The 15428-nt window shown below is 40.1% G+C and overlaps 1 protein-coding gene across 3 annotated transcripts in view; it reads right to left on the bottom strand.

The window, feature by feature from the left end:
• Positions 1 to 2145: 2145 nt before the first annotated feature.
• lrrc45 (leucine rich repeat containing 45) overlaps positions 2146 to 15428 on the bottom strand; it is a 76722-nt gene continuing 63439 nt past the window's right edge. For 2 of the 3 annotated variants that reach the window (XM_043714722.1, XM_043714723.1), the window contains 2 exons: positions 12318 to 12465; positions 2146 to 11847 (listed from right to left, as the gene is read on the bottom strand). In XM_043714722.1, the coding sequence (XP_043570657.1) occupies positions 11651 to 11847; positions 12318 to 12465 (345 nt within the window). In that variant the 3' untranslated portion in view covers positions 2146 to 11650. The remainder of the gene's footprint in view (positions 11848 to 12317; positions 12466 to 15428) is intronic. The other variant, XM_043714724.1, reaches the window with a different exon arrangement.

Here is a 15428-nt window from a genome sequence, read left to right on the forward strand (position 1 = left end):
ATGTAGCTAGGACATTAAAATATAAATAGGAAGTGATTACAGATACCAGATGGACCCAACTCACCCCATTTCTACGGTTCAATTCCCGCCTCAGGCAACTGACTGTGTGGAGTTTGCACGTTCTCCCCGTGTCTGCGTGGGTTTCCTCTGGGTGCTCCGGTTTCCTCCCACAGTCCAAAGATGTGCAGGTCAGGTGAATTGGCCATGCTAAATTGCCCGTAGTGTTAGGTAAGGGGTAAAGGTAGGGGTATGGGTGGGTTGCGCTTCGGCGGGGCGGTGTGGACATGTAGGGCCAAAGGGCCTGTTTCCACATTGTAAGTAATCTAATCTAATCTAATCTAAAAAAAATTATCAAAGGTACACAAACAAGGGGCCTCCCTCAGACCCATAGACTCACTTCCTGGCATACAGACTAGCAAAGAAACTGCAACGAAAACTAAAATCCCCTGGTAGAAGACTCAACCCACTCCATCCACTCTACACAGAAATTCCTTAACACCAAAGACACAAAGATAGAGGACAACAAGATCGTGATTTCCTTCAATGTATCGGCCCTATTCACATCAATATACATCACCCTTAGCCAAAGAAACATTCGCCTCACTGCTAGACAACACAGAGATTCAAACACCTGACAGCACCAACTCCATCAGCAAGAAAAGCATCCTCAAACTACCAGACCTGTGCCTCAACCCACTTCACCTTCAACAACAAGATCCACAAACAAATCAACAGGACACCTATGAGATCGCCAGTATCAGGACTTATAGCAGAAGCAATTTTGCAGCGGTTAGAACAAACTGCCATGATCCAGCTTAAGCTTTGAGAATGCAATATGAATGACAATTTTATCATCACGAAATGTGACAAACTGGAAGAAACCCACAAACCGATAAAACAACATCCTTACCGGTACAAAGTTCACCAAAGATGGAGAGAACAATAACTGACTCCCCTTCTTGGACGTCATGGTAGAATGAAAAGAAATGGAGAACTGCATACCAGAGTTTACAAGAAAGCCACACACACTGATCAGATACTCAAATACATAAGGAACCATCCCAACACCCACTAATGAAGCTGCATCAGGACACTATTTAAACGAGTCACAATACACTGTAGCACCACAGAACTACGAGAAGCAGAAGAGAAACACCTACACAAAGGTATTCAGGAACAACGGTTACCCAATAACCGCAGTCTACTGATTATTGCGCAATGGACCTGAACAGGAAGTTGCAACACGCCCTGATACTCTAGTCACCCTACCATACATCAAAGACATTTCAGAGATGACCACCAGACTACTCCAGCCCCAAGGCATCATGATAGCCCACAAACCTACTATCACACTAAAACAACTACTGATTAATTTAAGGGTCCTGTATCATAGCCAGCAGAATGAATGTTATATACAAGGCTCTTGCAGCACAGTGGTAGTGTCCCTGCTCTTGAACTGAGAGACCTTGGTTCAAGTGCCACAAGAGGTGTATAATAATATTTCTGAACAGGTTGATTAGGAAAAACAGGTTAATATATAAATAAAAACCCTTCAAGCAGACCTAGGGCTGGGAATGTAGATGCGTGCTTCCTGAACTGGGATTATCTTGCTTCTATTGAAATAGTTGTACAGTTATCCCCATGTATTCCATGAGTAGTAGCTTTATTTAGGGTGGCATGGTGACTCAGTGGTCAGTATTGCTGCCTCACATCACCAGGGACCTGTGTTCAATTGCTGCCTCGGGCAACTGTCTGGGAGGGGTTTGCACATTCTCCCAGTGTCTGTGTGGGTTTCCTCCCACAGTCCAAAAATGTGCAGGTTAGGTGAATTGGCCATGCTAAATTGCCCATAGTGTTCGGTGCATTAGTCGGAGGAATGGGTCTGGGCGGGTTGCTCGTCGGAGGTTCAATTTGGACTTGTTGGGCCGAAGGGCCGGTTTCTACACTGTAGGGAATCTAATCTAATCTAAAATAGGACTGCAACAAACATCACATTGGACAAACCAGCAGGAAACTAGCCACTAGGATACACGAGCATCAAAAGACATGACCGACTATCACTGGTATCCATACACACAGATGAACAGGGATACCACTTTGACTGTGACAATGTATAAGTCCTGGGACAGGCCAAACAGAGGCACATGTGGGAATTTCTAGAGGCCGGGCATTCAAACCAGAACTCCATTAGCAATCATATAGATTTGGATCCTATTTACCAACCCCTCAGAAATAGAACTAGAAATGATACCACCCACCACAACAGACCAAGACACATAAAAAGCAAGTGGGACAGAACACTAATGTTTCACCGGATGCTCACTAATGACGTTACTTAGCATGGTGACGAAACTTCTGAAAACAAACCTACCAGCTCAGCAAGCAAACCAACAACCTACAATAGTTACATTTGATGGTTATTGAACACCAACGATCTGGAACTTGTTATTAATCTGCAACTATAACATCACCACTAGACTGCAAATGATAAACAATGAGCAACTCAGAGTATAAAAGAATGATAAAGGTTGAAGGCAAATGGAAGGACAATACAGGTTGAAGGCAAATGGAAGGACAATAGAACAATTTGGTAGAAAATAGTGAGTGACATCACATTTCTAACAAGAACCAAGCATAAGACAGAATGTAAGATCTATTGTCATACGTCATTTTGTTTATACTTTTCAGGTCACATTGCTAGAAAAGGCAAATGGTTCAGCAGAAGTAAATTATTAAAAACACAAGGCACATGGCTATGCTGCAAAAGTCAATGAAACCAAAATGCAAGTGAAGACCAAGACCAGAGACCATATGACAATGAAACAAAATAATGCACTCACCATCATTACTCCTCCAAAACAGTCAATGACTTCTGGAGTCCACACATGCACAGTTAAGCACATAAATCCAGAGATCACTGAAAAATTTTATGCTTCCCAAAGTGTGTACATTTCAGTTGGCTATATCTAGATTGACAGAAATTTCTACTTATACTCAACTGGTCTTGCTGGAAAACCCTCACACAGGTTACTCTTTGTTGAATGAGGCATAACTGGGTTGCTTGTTTAAAGTCTATAATCAATGAAAAGCTTCACTGTCTCCAAAATGCTAAAGACAATATTTGCTAAGTTTCTTCATTATGATTTAAAAAAGCTATTCCTAAAAAATGTTTTCAAGAATTTGGTATTTCTGCCCGTCTTAATCTTATGCTGTCTGCTTAATAGCAGGACTTGGTAGATGCCTGATGACCCACTCAACTTGATTTCTAATTCAGGCTATCATCAGGAAAGAGAAAACTCATGCCTCCAGATCTAGAATTTTGTGAGTGGCTTTCTTCAATGTCAGGAGCGAGTGCCATTGCTTCACTGCTGACTGTAAAGATTAGGCTGATATTATTTGCCTAATAATATGCTAAAGGTTGTAAAATCATGAAGGTAGAATCACAACTCAGCTCTCCTTCCTTTCATCCTCTTCTGCATTAAACATAAAGAAGCAGGCATCAGATCCATGACAGTACTTTTAAGAAGGGACATTGTATCAGATCACTCTCTCTGTTTTATCCTATTTCCATTCTGCAGGTTATATTCATTACATTTCTGGATTTCTGCTAAAATCATCTGACAGTTAAAGATAATAACTATGCACCAGAATTGCAGCAATTTTTAAAACAGTCCTCAACCACCTCTCACGCTATAACTGGACTGCTATAAACAAAGCAAATGCTGAAACCTGATATACATTAAAATAAATTGAAACCTTCCTTCAATTTGGGAAGTGTTTATTCATGTTAAATATCTTAGTTGTTGCATACTGAATTTAAACTTAATGTTTTGAGTTTATGTCTTTTCAAAAAGAAAATGTAGTTCGATGAGGGCTTTTAAAGTAGGAATCCATGAGAAAGTTTTGAATGATTCATCAAAAATAATTCCAGTATAAAGCGCATTTATTAGATGTCTAAAGTCTGTAAACTTACAAAATCCCAGGTTGCAAAACATATATTTACTTTATGCAAGGTGTTATATCTCAATTAACACTAATATTGTTCCTAAGAAATGGTGTGTTAATAAACAAATGTTAAATAAAAATCACTTTTCCCATAACAAACCACGTAATAACATGGGTTATACTTAATGTAAAAATTTCAAGTCAAGAATATCTAATGGCTGCCAATGACTTAATTGGACTAAAAATGCTCTACAATATTATTCAGTCTTACTAACTTACCTCTTCCCTCATTGCTTCCCGTTATTGATTCCCTGCTTGATGCCCTGCTCACTCCCTCCCCAACCCCCTCAGTCTGTTTCTCCCACTTGTCACCCTTTTGGTTGCTCTATCTCTCAATCTTCTCACTGTGAACAAGGAGCAGCAATAGGGAAGTAGTGAGGGCTTAGGAAGATGGATGTCAAATAGGAGATGTATGGCAAAAGGAAAAGAGGAACAAATGAAGTGGAGACAGAGTGAATGAACTAGGTAGTGAGCAGGCAAGGGAAGCACTGAATGTGAGTTGGGAGACCTGTCATTGAGAAAGGTTGTTTGGGGTGGGGGTGGGGGGGTTGCTCAGGAAAGTGGCAAGAAAAGCAGCAGTGTGTTTCAAAACATGGGTTGAGCAGATGGAGTGAAAATGCAGATCAGATCAATGTAAGCACATGCATAGTAACCACACCAAAAAATCTGCACTATTAGAAATTGCTTTCAATGGGGATAACTGTACAACTATTTCAATAGAAGCAAGATAAATTATAAAGTAGAACATTTGTTGCAAACTTACATAAAATGTCAACAATGTGTAATTTAAAAAAAAATAATCAGCACTTTAAAACAAGAATACTGACAAGAGTGATGGTACAGAACTTTCTTCAAGTAAGGGCTGATGCAATCTGAGAAGGTAAAGATTAAACTTCTATCTATCTGGAAACAGGGTATATTTCAACCACAATGTGTAATGTGTCTACAACTATTGTCAAATGAATCTTAGAAACTCTTCAGGATAGAGCTATTTAATTATTTAGCATGAAATATACAACAATGGGCAATTTCAAATAATACTAAACAACTAGTAAGTATTAAAGCAGAAATAAAATCCACAACTATCACTGACAAAAGCTTGTAATCTCATCCTACATAGTGATGTGGAAAATTGCTAAAACAAAAATTATGTATAATTGCTGAGAAGATGATGATGCCATCTCCCATTAAAACTGTAGACTAAATGCTTGGATACAGAAAGACCAAGGAACTGGTTAAACAAAACTGATATCAAATGACACTGTCAAATGCTGGATTGATTTAATGCCAAAATATATTTCTGCAGTGCACTGATTAGCTGCAAGACAACTGCTTTGTGATCTAAATGAATTCAGACATTTTTAAAACATCCCATTTCTCAACTACATTTGGAATGTGTGTAGTAAGGAAATAGAACACGATTTTTTGATTTGCAAAGGGCTCAAGGTAAAGTCAGATGATACTTTCACATAGTTATATTACATAACTTTAGCAAAAATCAGCTAAACCTATTGCAGCACGGTTTGCACTTTTTGGAACAGCAGTAACAATCAAAAGGTATTCTGGCGCCATGCAAAATATAAAAGCAACTGCAACCCATTATATTTGAAGTGGTTGGTGTTTATGCTGAGAAGCACATGCTTTTGTTAAATGCAAAAATGCACTTTGGTAAGATATTATGCCCTGAACACAATTCTTTACGCAAGTATACAAATATGAGATTACTATCTTACATACTTACCTGTATATTTAATCTCAGGGAAAGAGGTATGTACTTTCTTCACTGACAAGAAACCAGAACTGGGTGACATACTAAAATAATATTATGTTTGGTTCATTCCACTTGGATACCTTGTGGACACATTGAATGAAACAAGTAAACTGAATAAAATTATGCAAGTTAAGAGGCCTTTTTTGCCCAATATGGATGAATGCATGCACTCAAAAGCAACACATATGCATACCTACACACTTTTCGGCACAGATCATTTATGTCAGCTTAAAAAAAATCTGCATTTATTTTCAGCCCTTCCTAGCCTATATAGACTTTTTAAGCATATTTCTTACTTGTCTATCTGAATCAAAAAAAAATTTAAAGTCGTCTTTCAGTTTAATTAGCACTTTTTTGCTCTTTGGTGTTAGAATATCTTAAAATATGAACATTTCCTTTTTTCCCTTTTCCTAACCAAAAATCAACACTCCCACGATTTTACTAGAGCTGCTTTGTGGTTGTCTGTGTTAAATTGGATAGCTTCTGTTCAACATCTCTTACAGTCAGAACAAGAGATTGAAATGATGAGCATGGTAAATCACAAATACGATCTAATTCCAGCTATGTGCATTACAGTGACACTCCCATTTACTGTGTTCGTGTAATTTTGTCAAAGAGACAACTCCATGGAGCTGATTGTGATATGCACCAAGAATTTAGGGCATCAAATCGACATGCTTTGTCTACCCATCAGAAACAAAATACTACAAATACTCAAATTTTAGTAAATACACAGAATGCATCATAGCTCGGAAGACAGGTTGTCATCCCTTCATAATTTAACATTCTCTTTATCTTGGTCAATAAGGCATGGAAAGTTCCTAAGAAAGGTCCATCTGCTGCTGATGGTTTGAAAACAATAACATTTTGAAGCATTAGCAAATCTTATTAAAAAGTCCATAGAAAAGGAGTTTACACATTGATACATCAGGATATCATGTTCGTGTCACAAAATGTACTTTAAGACTCCGATAGAGTACATAAGGTAGGCTGATTTCTTTTCTTTCAAAATGTAGTCAACTTTATTTGAGGTGCCCCAATTAGCCCTGGCTAAAAGGGGAGTGTGTGTCAAAATGGAAATCAGCTACACCTCCTTTCCCTGTTTGAAGTGTAAATGTATACGGCAACAAGATTAAATGGAGTGTGATCCCTTCTATAGGAAAATGACTCCTTGATAGACAGCATCCAAATTTTCAAACAAATGTACGTGGGTAAGGCACTGGAAGGCTCCAGCTACCTGTAACCCAGCAAAACTCGGAACCTTTTTCAAAGAAGCAAAAGAGATGGAGGCAAAACGTGGCTGTTGAGATTGAAGAGGATTAAATATATTCCAGCTATATTTGCTGCATACTGAGTTTGCCAATTCTCATTTTTAAAGAAGCTCTCAAAGATAGATCTTAAATTACTTGTTCTTTGATCAGGAAACAATTCACACTGATGTAGATATTAGTATAGATATTCCAAATGGGATTTTTAAACTGTTGCAATTGAATATACAGTTAATATTCTTCAACAGAAGGACATTGATGGTACCTTCACGGCGCATTTACTGAACAATAACTTGTTAACCATTGTTCAGTTTGCCAGAGGCACCCAGTGCCAATCATTTTTACTGATATGTTCTAAACGTGGATGAAAGCGCAGAGTTGACAGAGCCAGAACCTTTTTGTCATATTAATTAGTCCCAGTGAAACTGAAGTCAATGAATATCAACAGCAATGTTTGAAGTAATACTTAGAACAAAGGAAGATAAATTTGGTCATTGGAGGTCAATTATTTCAGTCCCAGGACATTGCTGCAGGAGTCCCTCAGGGTGCTGTTCTCGAATTAACCACCTTTAGTAGTTCTATCAATAACCGTCCAATACTGTCTTAAAGTCAAAAGTGGAGTCATTCGCTGATGATTGTGCAGTGGTTTAGTATTATTTGCAATTCTGCAGATACTGAAGCAGTTCATGCCCATATACTTCAAGCCCTGAGTAACATTCAGGCTTGGGTTGATGAGTGGAAAGTAACAATCTTAAGACAAGTGCGAGACAGTGATCATTTCCAATAAATAATCTAACTTTAGGATTTCTTTAGAAACTAGTAACTTTAAGGAAATAAATTCAATCTTCTAGCTGGTAGTTGAAAGGATGACTCAGCAACAATTTATATTTTCAGACTTTTACAGTAGCGACAGACTAAAAACTATTTTTGCAAGCAATCATGTGAAGAACTTCAGTTCATCCAAATTTATTCTATCCTCCCAAGTTCAGTTCACCAATCAGCAGCAGTTACTGACCTAGATTGCCAATCTTTTAACACCTTCAACTTTAAACTCTCATCCCTATTTTATCATCTTTTCATTGCCTCTTCCTCTAAACCATACTCTGCCAGTTTAAACAAAAGGGACCTGGAGATCCAGATCCTGTCAGCAATAATCCAAAGTGAGAGCACCTTGAGAGCTCTAACAATAGTCATCAAGCCATCATGTCAATACCAAAAGGAGAACAAAACTGATACCCCCACAAGGCTCAGGAAATTGAAAGCAAACCTCTATCATACAAAAGTATACCCTCTCACAAAATTGACCTTTAATTAAAAGAAGTAGGAAATGAAACATGCCAAATGAAAAACTCTTATTAATACAGCTACTATCTACTCACCTGTCAAGAATGCTTGAATCAAGTGCAACAACAAAATCTGAGAAAATGCATATCAAAATAAAGATGTACTTAGTACCATATTATGAGCCAAAGATTAAAGCGTTTGGATGAAACACTAATGAGGCCTGACATACTAAATCGAGCAGGAGGAAAATGCCAATAGTTAATATTAGGAGAAAAGACGATAACAATATGGCGCTCAAAATAAAAAATTATAAGTATCAGCACCTAACACTAGAAATGGTGGAACTGACTGAAGGCATTACAGTCAAGTACTTTGACTTTTATAATTGGAGGCCAGAAGGAAATGGCTTAAAAAGAATCCAACCTTTACAAACTTTGAGAATCAGGAAGTACAAGACTTTTCAACAAATCTTTGCAACTCTTGCTAGTCAGGTTTACAGCCATTTTCAATACAGAATTCACAATCTGATATAAAACTTGCGATCTGATTATATCACCGGTGCTTTAGTGATAGTTTTACTGAAACTCTGAAGACTGAGACAGTTGGTGATAGCTAGATCCACTATAGCAAACACCTAGAGAAACCTGGTGAGACAATGGGCTGGATAGTTAAATTTTTACCTGGATTCCTTGAGACAAAGCGGGGCAGTGCACTCATTTGGGACCTGCATGCATTCCTTGCGACTATCCTGCCATGATCATTCCTCTCCTCCCTCAGGCAGTCATTGACTCTGCATCAACCGCTCCTATTTCCCCAGAATTTGATGTATGTTGGGAACAATAACATCATGTCCTGGACTACATCTGGCTCCAGTCTCAATTCCCACTCTGTTTTCAGGCAGAAGATAGATGCCCCACCAGATTACCCAGGAGCTATTACACAATTATCAAGCAACAAACTTGAAGTGGGTAGGACTTATCTATGACTGTTAACTTCAGGCAATTGCACACTCAAAACAGTGGGAACATTGTGCAGAATTTCAATATAACTATGGATTAAGAGCGTAATTGCACTATTTTCTCAAAGAAACTCAGGAGTAACTGATTTGTAGATAGAGAAAAACTACTCCATGCTCAAAAAAAGTAACACAAACAAGAGGGCATAGATTTAAAGTCATCTCCAAAAGAAGCAAGGGTGAAGTGAGAAAAAACCTTTTTCATTCAGTGAGTACTTAGGATATGGAATGCACTGCCTGGAAATGTTGAGGAGGCAGATTCAATTGAGGCAGTCAATAGGTCATTGGATGATTGTTTGGATAAAAGTATTGTGTAAAGGTATAGGGAAAATGGAGGATATTAGCACCAGGTAATGATGCTCATTTAACAAGTCAATGCAGGCACAATGGGCAAAATAACCCTGTTCTACCATAATATTTCTGTGGACACTAGTTTTATGCGAAAATATCACTGCACAGATTTCCTCAATTGCATGAAACATCTGCTCAGACTTTGAGCACATTCACATTTGACTATCCTTTGCGAGGTGAATTTTTTATGCTAATGATGTGGTAGCATAAATTTCAGTATTTTAGATACAGAATGGCCTAAAATTAAATAATCTTGGCATAACTAAAATATTTGGATTTTTACAATGATTTTCTTTGCTATTTCTCTTACTGAGACTGGGACTTCAACAAAAGCAGTCAGTCAGTTCTAGTGTACCTGAAATGTTATAAAGTCCGCCACATTTTTCAATCATTCCACAGGATGATGCAACCAGAATGATCTTCTCAGTGGACATGTTCCTGTTCTGAATAATAATGGGAAAACTGTGACTTCAAGAGTGAGACAATATGCCAAAAGACAACAGAAAATCACTGGTTAAACCTACAGATGGTGGGGCTTTACTACTTGTTTTCTACAAGTTTCTAGATTTAGGAACAGGCATAGGAAGTCTGCAGGCAATCTTAGCATAAGATCTGTGCAGAAACAGGCATAAGTTTTCAATTAGGCTGGATGTTAGCTCAAGTGACCCACCCGCAGTTTGGAGTGGGAAGGAGTTTACCAGAGCACAAATCATCTCAGAGTGGGAATTTTCTACATGTACAATGTTAAAGATTTAAAAGGATAAGATAGTGTGGAAAGTTGATGCTGAGGTAGTAGATCAACCAGGATTCAGTTGATCAGGCTTTTAGTTGTTGAACAGTCTACTCCTGCTTCTATAATTCCTATATGACCCTCATGCAGAAGTCAGCCAGATTGACTAGACTGACTTCCTTTCTTGGAGGGTGCAGTCCAAAGGACCAGGGTAAGCGCACTCCAGGGGTTCAGAAGAGTTGGGGGTGGGGTGGGGGAGGTGGGGGGAGCGGAATTGAAGGCCTTGTGTGGGAAATCTCAAGCTTTTTAGGGAAGGGTCTAGCAGAGGCAGATTGTCCAGGCAGGGATGATTGCTTTTACAGATAGGGAGAAAGACACAACTCCAATCTAAAAGTACTTGTTTGGGTTTAGCTGCTGAGTTACCTAGTCATTTGATGCCAAATTAAAGTAGTGAATACAAATAAGGATCGTGCATTCAATAATATTTAAAGTGCTAAGCCATCTGCTGATAGTAGGCTCATCACTGGCCTAGATGCAGTTCTGTCAAGACTGGAAATGCAAGTTATTAGATACATTTCAAATATGTTCAGATTTCAGAATCTGACTTTGGGACACAAAAACAAATAATCCTCATTTTCTCAAATTGTATTTGGTTTAGCAAATGGAGGCAAAACTTAGCATCAGACCCAATTAAATGTGTAACTCCCTTTAAATGTTCAAAAGTACCCCCAAAAATTAACCAAATATAGTTTGCACATCACGTTAACATTTGTTTCAGATTTCCAGCATCCATAGTGTTTTGCCTTTATGTTAGCCAGCCAGCTGTTTAAAATCCTTTTGAATCTAACTAATTTCAGACACACCACATATATAAAACCATACCAAAAATATTCACAATTATGATAATCACATTTTTAAAAATTACACTAAAACACAATTTTTCAGGTCTGTACCTTTTCTCAGACTTTATAACAGTGATCTCAAAACTTCAGTTCTGCTCATTCTGACCACTAATTTAGAAGGCCTTTTCTGGGTCTGAACAGTACATCAAGTATTTGCCAGTATCATTCCATTCCTGCAGCATGATATTACCTTGAGCAAAGCTTAATATTTTTTCCTTAAAACATATCATTTTCATTCCACCTCCAATTTTGCACCTCTTTGTAATCTGAAATTTGGAAAAAAATCTGCCTCTTGTTGTTGACTTTTCTTTTTGCTGTAAAGTTTCATTTCTTAGAACACTGTGCACCAAGTGGAGAGCTATGTACATAGGAAAGGATCGCATTATGTAGGAAACTAGCTCGCTGCGCTTCATCTTCTTTCATTCGCACAATTTCATTCTCTTTCAATCGGACTTTTTCCAATAAAGAGCTAATTTCACTCTCTTTATCCAACATGGTATCTCGGTGATTACTTGACTGTACTGAAATGAAAGAGGAGAATTTTATTTTCAATTCAGTTATGGGCTTGGAACTTATTAAACAAAATAGTATTTGGAGTGAACTAAAGTAAGCAATTATAGCTTACAGAAATTTCAGTCCCAAATTAGGCTTCTCTTTTTCGATACTGATAAGATTTTAATGATTTTTTTCATTTCTATTCTCGGTCCTACTTGGTAATAACAAAAGTATAATGTCATAGATGAACTGACTATCAGCCAGCTGCACCATTTCTGCTAACTGCAGTTTTTTTTTGTTATCAGACAGCAAGGATTTACTCATGTTAAAATTAACCCAATACATTAAAATATTTGAAAAAAAAATGCTCTACACATTGCTTTTCAATCAAGTAACCAATATACTCTTATCGCATTTAAGAGTTTAACATTAATAGCTGACAAGAGAATATTTTTAACAGATTTCATAGTTAAGCAAGTACTTCCTGCTTGCATACCTTTCAGTTGTCTTTCTAAAGCTGAAATCTTCTCTTTGAGTCCTTCTTGTGCTATTCGTTCTGCTTGAAGATGACCAATTTGCTCCTGGAGTTCTACTCGTACATTATTCACCTCTGCAACTTTCTCTTGGTCCTTACCAGATAGTTCCTGAACATGGAATTTTCAGTGTTAGAATTTTATAACACTTGGACCGTATTTCAAACAAGTTTATTCTCAGTAATTTCACTAAAGTGAACATAAAGTTTGCACAGCATATTCTCCAGACATCATTAAGGCCCGAAAATTCTATTAAGGCCATATTGATTTAGCATAAAAATGGTTAAGTAGTGGATAATAGACTGTGCAGATAACAAATTCCAGGTCAGATCACTAGGCATGCATAACTGCTTCCCCGCTAAAACTCCATAAAGATATGTAGTTAAGGCAGACCTTTACAAAAAATATATTCTCTCATGAGATGTGGACACTGCTGGATTGGTCAGCATTTATTGCCTACAGGGCACTTACGAGTCAACCACATTGCTATGCATCTGAAATCACAAGTGGACCAGGTAAGCATGGCAGATTTCCTTCCCTAAAACAATATTGGTGAATCAACAGGGTTGCAACAATTGACAGTGGTTATGCGGCCACTGATAGACAAGCTTTTTATTCCAGATTTTATTGAATTATAATTTCACAATCTGGCATTGATGGGGTTAAAACCTACTGTCACAGAACATTAGCAAGGAGTCTGGATTACTAGGCCAATGACATTGACACTATGCTGCTGCCTCCGCTTGCAACCATTTCCATCCATTAGGCCAATTCCTAAAGTCACAGACTTCCTATCATATCTTATCTTATAAAGTCATAGACATATAGCATGGAAACAGACCATTCGGTCCATTACTGAATAGTTTCTTCTGTTAAAGAATTTTGCACTGCACACTTAAAATTTAGAAAGACGTGTGATTCACTACTTGTTTAAATAGGCTAGTCCCCTTACATGAGCCAAATTTTAAAATATGTCCCTTTTCCCAAAGCTTGAAATTGTCTACATCTCCCATAGTTTGGGTTTTGGGTTTTATTTAAAGGTGTTCTAGGAGAAAGTGAGGACTGCAGATGCTGGATCAGAGCTGAAAATGTGTTGTTGGAAAAGCGCAGCAGGTCAGGCAGCATCCAAGGAGCAGGAGAATCGACATTTCGGGCATGAGCCCTTCTTCAGGAATGAGGAAAGTGTGCCAAGCAGGCTCAAATAAAAGGTAGGGAGGAGGGATTAGATTAGATTACATTACAGTGTGGAAACAGACCCTTCGGCCCAACAAGTCCACACCGACCCGCCAAAGCGTAACCCACCCATACCCCGACTTTTACCCCTTACCTAACACTACGGGCAATTTAGCATGGCCAATTCACCTGACCTGCACATTTTTGGACTGTGGGAGGAAACCGGAGGAAACCCACGCAGACACGGGGAGAACGTGCAAACTCCACACAGTCAGTCGCCTGAGGCGGGAATTGAACCCGGGTCTCTGGCGCTGTGAGGCAGCAGTGCTAACCACTGTGCCACCGTGCCACCCGGGACTTGGGGCAAGAGCATTGGAAATGCGATAGGTGGAAGGAGGTTAAGGTGAGGGTGATAGGCCGAACTGGGGGTAGGGGCGGAGAGGTCAGGAAGAAGATTGCAGGTTAGGAAGATGGTGCTGAGTTCGAGGGATTTGACTGAGACAAGGTGGGGGGAGGGGAAATGAGAAAACTGGAGAAATCTGAGTTCATCCCTTGTAATTGGAGGGTTCCCAGGCAGAAGAAGAGGCGCTCTTCCTCCAACCGTCGTGTTACCATGGTCTGGCGATGGAGGAGACCAAGGACCTGCATGTCCTTGGTGGAGTGGGAGGGGGAGTTAAAGTGTTGGGCTACGGGGTGGTTGGGTTGGTTGGTCCGGGTGTCCCAGAGGTGTTCTCTGAAACGTTCCGCAAGTAGGCGGCCTGTCTCCCCAATATAGAGGAGGCCACATCAGGTGCAGTCCCTGGTGGTGGGGTCCGTTTGGAGGTGGCGGAAATGACGACGGATGATACGATGTAGAGGGAGGTTGGTGGGGTGGTAGGTGAGGACCAGTGGGGTTCTGTCCTGGTGGCGATTGGAGGGGCGGGGCGGGGCTCAAGGGCGGAGGAGCGGGAAGTGGAGGAGATGCGGTGGAGAGCATCGTCGATCACATCAATCCCAAAATCCACAAACCTGACTGCCCCGGCCGACCTATTGTCTCAGCCTGCTCCTGCCCCACCGAACTCATCTCTACATACCTCGACACGGCCCTGTCCCCCTTAGTCCAAGAACCCCCCACCTACGTTCGGGACACCACCCACGCCCTCCACATCCCCTCTTTTTCGCTTCCCCGGTCCCCAATGCCTTATCTTCACCATGGACATCCAGTCCCTGAACACCTCCATCCCCCATCACGAAGGACTCAAAGCCCTCCTCTTCTTCCTTTCCCGCCGTACCAACCAGTACCCTTCCACTACACCCTCCTTCGACTGACTGAACTGGTCCTCACTCTGAACAACTTCTCTTTCCAATCATCTCACTTTCTCAAAACCAAAGGAGTGGCCATGGGCACCCGCATGGGCCCCAGCTATGCTTGCCTCTTTGTAGGATATGTGGAACAGTCCATCTTCCGCAGCTACACTGGCACCACCCCCCACCTTTTCCTCTGCTACATCGATGACTGTATTGGCACTGCCTCGTACTCCCATGAGGAGGTTGAACAGTTCATCCACTTTACCAACACCTTCCACCCCGACCTCAAATCTACCTGGACCGTCTCAGACTCCTTCCTCGCTTTCCTACACCTCTCCATTTCTATCTCGGGCGACCAAATCAACACGGACATTTACTATAAACTGACCAACTCCCACAGCTACCTAGACTACACATCCTCCCACCCTGCACCCTGTAAAAACGCCATCCCATATTCCCAATTCCTTTGTCTCCGCCGCATCTGCTCCCAGGAGGACCAGTTCCAATACCGAACAACCCAGATGGCCTCCTTCTTCAAAGACCGCAATTTCCCCCCCCCCGTGATCGACGATGCTCTCCAACACTTCTCCTCCACTTCCCGCTCCTCCGCCCTT

The sequence above is a fragment of the Chiloscyllium plagiosum genome, chromosome 24, assembly GCF_004010195.1.
Source record: "Chiloscyllium plagiosum isolate BGI_BamShark_2017 chromosome 24, ASM401019v2, whole genome shotgun sequence".
NCBI classification, from domain to species: domain Eukaryota; kingdom Metazoa; phylum Chordata; class Chondrichthyes; order Orectolobiformes; family Hemiscylliidae; genus Chiloscyllium; species Chiloscyllium plagiosum.